Source organism: Etheostoma cragini, chromosome 9 (assembly GCF_013103735.1).
Source record: "Etheostoma cragini isolate CJK2018 chromosome 9, CSU_Ecrag_1.0, whole genome shotgun sequence".
NCBI classification, from domain to species: Eukaryota; Metazoa; Chordata; class Actinopteri; order Perciformes; family Percidae; genus Etheostoma; species Etheostoma cragini.
Genome location: NC_048415.1, coordinates 163,887 through 167,037, shown reverse-complemented (window position 1 = coordinate 167,037; position 3,151 = coordinate 163,887). Strand labels below are relative to the sequence as shown.

At 49.8% G+C, this 3,151-nt stretch overlaps 1 protein-coding gene across 1 annotated transcript; it reads right to left on the bottom strand.

Annotated features, from left to right (window-relative positions):
* Positions 1–1,132: 1,132 nt before the first annotated feature.
* LOC117950552 (zinc finger and BTB domain-containing protein 37-like) lies at positions 1,133–2,665 on the bottom strand. The gene is made up of 2 exons (XM_034881682.1): positions 2,372–2,665; positions 1,133–2,055 (listed from the first exon to the last, which is right to left on the bottom strand). The coding sequence occupies exons 1-2, from the start codon at positions 2,642–2,644 to the stop codon at positions 1,840–1,842; spliced, it is 489 nt and encodes a 162-aa protein (XP_034737573.1). The 5' UTR covers positions 2,645–2,665; the 3' UTR covers positions 1,133–1,839.
* Between the last annotated feature and the right edge of the window lie 486 nt (positions 2,666–3,151).

Genomic DNA, 3,151 nt, shown 5'->3' with positions numbered 1-3,151 from the left:
GGGGGGGGGGGTGTGTATTGCGTCGTGATGAGAGGTAACTGAGCGGTGTAGCTTATCTGAGGCGTTCCTGCTTAGAGTCTGTTCATGTGTAGCATTATGTAACAACAACACACTGTGTAACAGCACGTTGTGTAACAGCACACTGTGTAACAGCACACTGTGTAACACGTTGTGTAACAGCACACTGTGTAACACGTTGTGTAACAGTACATTGTGTAACAGCACGTTGTGTAACAGCACACTGTAACAGCACACTGTAACAGCACGTTGTGTAACAGCACACTGTAACACGTTGTGTAACAGCACACTGTAACAGCACACTGTGTAACAGCACGTTGTGTAACAGCACACTGTAACAGCACACTGTAACAGCACACTGTAACAGCACGTTGTGTAACAGCACACAGTGTAACAACATGTTGTGTAACAGCACATTGTGTAACAGCACACTGTGTAACAACACGTTGTGTAACAGCACGTTGTGTAACAGCACGTTGTGTAACAGCACGTTGTGTAACAGCACACTGTAACAGCACGTTGTGTAACAACACGTTGTGTAACAGCACACTGTGACAACACGTTGTGTAACAGCACACTGTAACAGCACACTGTGTAACACGTTGTGTAACAGCACACTGTGTAACACGTTGTGTAACAGCACACTGTGTAACATGTTGTGTAACAGCACACTGTGTAACATGTTGCGTAACAACATGTTGCGTAACAACACGTTGCGTAACAACACGTTGCGTAACAACACGTTGTGTAACAACACGTTGTGTATCTAATCTAACTTTAAAGTGTAATATGTCCACGTGGTTATGAGCGCAGTATTAATACAGCGGCATGCAGAGTTGTTTTACAACAATGTAATAACATGGAGATGTAATAATAATAATATTAATAATATAATAATAATAATAATCATTTTCTCTAGTGGCTCTGAAAGGCATTTAAAGAATAAAAACAGTGAATATGTAATTTTAAAAACAGAAGAAAAAAACAGAAAAATTTCGAGGCGACAAATGTCGGAAAAATCTCCGAAGACGTTAAAAACGCAAAATTAATGATAAAGAAATACGCAATAATGTTGTTACTTTACGATTCTCACCTGCCAGACCCTAACATTATAATATTAATTATTATTATTATTACTATTATTATTAGAACCGAGCCGCTCTGGATTGTCTCGAAGCTTTTAAAGTTTGAAACTGGCACTGAGGAGTTTGGCAACGTGTCCTAAAACCTGTCCAGGACTGGGTCTCCATGTGGCCCCCCAGGGACAAACCTGTCCAGGGCTGGGTCTCCATGTGGCCCCCCAGGGACAAACCTGTCCAGGGCTGGGTCTCCATGTGGCCCCCCAGGGACAAACCTGTCCAGGGCTGGGTCTCCATGTGGCCCCCCTAACATCTGGTAACCTGTAACATAACGTCCGGAGGTGTGTGTGGTTCTTCATTTCAGCTTAATCTGTAGAAGGTAGATGTGGTTTAAAGCCCAGAAATATCAGTCGGGCCCTTGAGGTCAGCGGGGCCCCGAGGGGCCCCATCGGAGTCAGTCGTGCCCCGAGACGTTTGGCGGCCCCAATGGGCCAGTCGGGCCCTTGAGGTCAGTCGGGCCCAGAGAGGCCCCGTTGGAGCCAGTTGGGCCCGTCGGGGCCAGTTGGGCCCCTTGAGTTCAGTTGGGCCCCGAGAGGCCCCGTTTGAGCCAGTCGGGCCCCTCGGGGCCAGTTGGGCCCCTTGAGTTAAGTCGGGACCCTTGAGTCAGGTCCATTGAGGTCAGTCTGGCCCGTGGTGGAGACAGACGCCTGGGGCCCCTCAGGGCCAGTCGGGCCCCTTGAGGTCAGTCAGGCCCCGTGGTGGAGACAGACGCCTGGGGCCCCTCACCGTAGGGGCCCCCACCCCCGCTGCCTTCAGGCTCGTCCTGGCTGGGAGAGGCGTCGTCGCTGGGGCCCCCCCGGGACGTGACAGAGGCAGTGGTGGTCTCGGGGGACGCGCTCTGGGCCTCCTGCGGGGCGCAGCCCGGGTGGTTCTTACGGAAGTGCTGGTTCAGGATGGCCTGGGGGGGATAGAGAAAGGTTCTTACTCTGTTACTTAGTAATATCATAAATAATATTCTATGCTTTAAAAGCTGCAGGTGAATATGCAAGTTAATTTTAAACAATATGTGGGGGTGCAGGTTTCAGTTCACGGATCCCAGACTCTTTGCAGAGTTAGATTCCCTCCTTGGGGACCCACCTGGAAGGGGAAACCCTGGGGGACCCACCTGTCTGGGGGACCCACCTGGAAGGGGAAACCCCGGGGGACCCACCTGGAAGGGGACCCACCTGTCTGGGGACCCACCTGTCTGGGGACCCACCTGTCTGGGGACCCACCTGGAAGGGGAAGCTCTTGCCGCAGACGTGGCAGTGGAAGGGCTTGTTGCCGGTGTGCTTGCGGATGTGGTACTCCAGCTGGTCCTTGCGGGTGTACTTCTTGCCACAGATGCGGCAGACGAAGGGCGTGATGCCCATGTGGAGCCGCATGTGGCGGTCCAGGCTGCCCTTCTGGTTGAAGGACTTGCAGCAGTAGATGCAGGTGAGACGCGGGTTGTAGCGGAACCAGCGGTCGCCCACCTGCTCCCGCAGGTAGTCTTCGTAGCCCCCCATGTCCAGAGCGGGGTGCTCCTCCCCCTGAAACGCACACAGAGAGATACACACACACAATCGCTACTTTTAGCATGTATAGAGCAGCATATCTCCACCAGACTCCATGTAAATAATCACTACTTTTAGTGTGTATAGAGCAGCATATCTCCACCAGACTCCATGTAAATAATCACTACTTTTAGTGTGTATAGAGCATCATATCTCCACCAGACTCCATGTAAATAATCACTACTTTTAGCGTGTATAGAGCAGCATATCTCCACCAGACTCCATGTAAATAATCACTACTTTTAGCGTGTAAAGAGCAGCATATCTCCACCAGACTTCATGTAAATAATCACTACTTTTAGCGTGTATAGAGCAGCATATCTCCACCAGACTTCATGTAAATAATCACTACTTTTAGCGTGTATAGAGCAGCTTATCTCTACCAGACTCCATGTAAATAATCACTACTTTTAGTGTGTATAGAGCAGCATATCTCCACCAGACTTCATGTAAATAATC

Excerpts from the sequence above, each read along its gene's own strand:
- LOC117950552 (XM_034881682.1), bottom strand. The coding sequence starts at position 2,644 with ATGGGGGGCTACGAAGACTACCTGCGGGAGCAGGTGGGCGACCGCTGG. Across the intron at positions 2,056-2,371 it reads GCAAGAGCTTCCCCTTCCAG|GCCATCCTGAACCAGCACTT; the intron begins GTGGGTCCCCAG and ends TATCCCCCCCAG.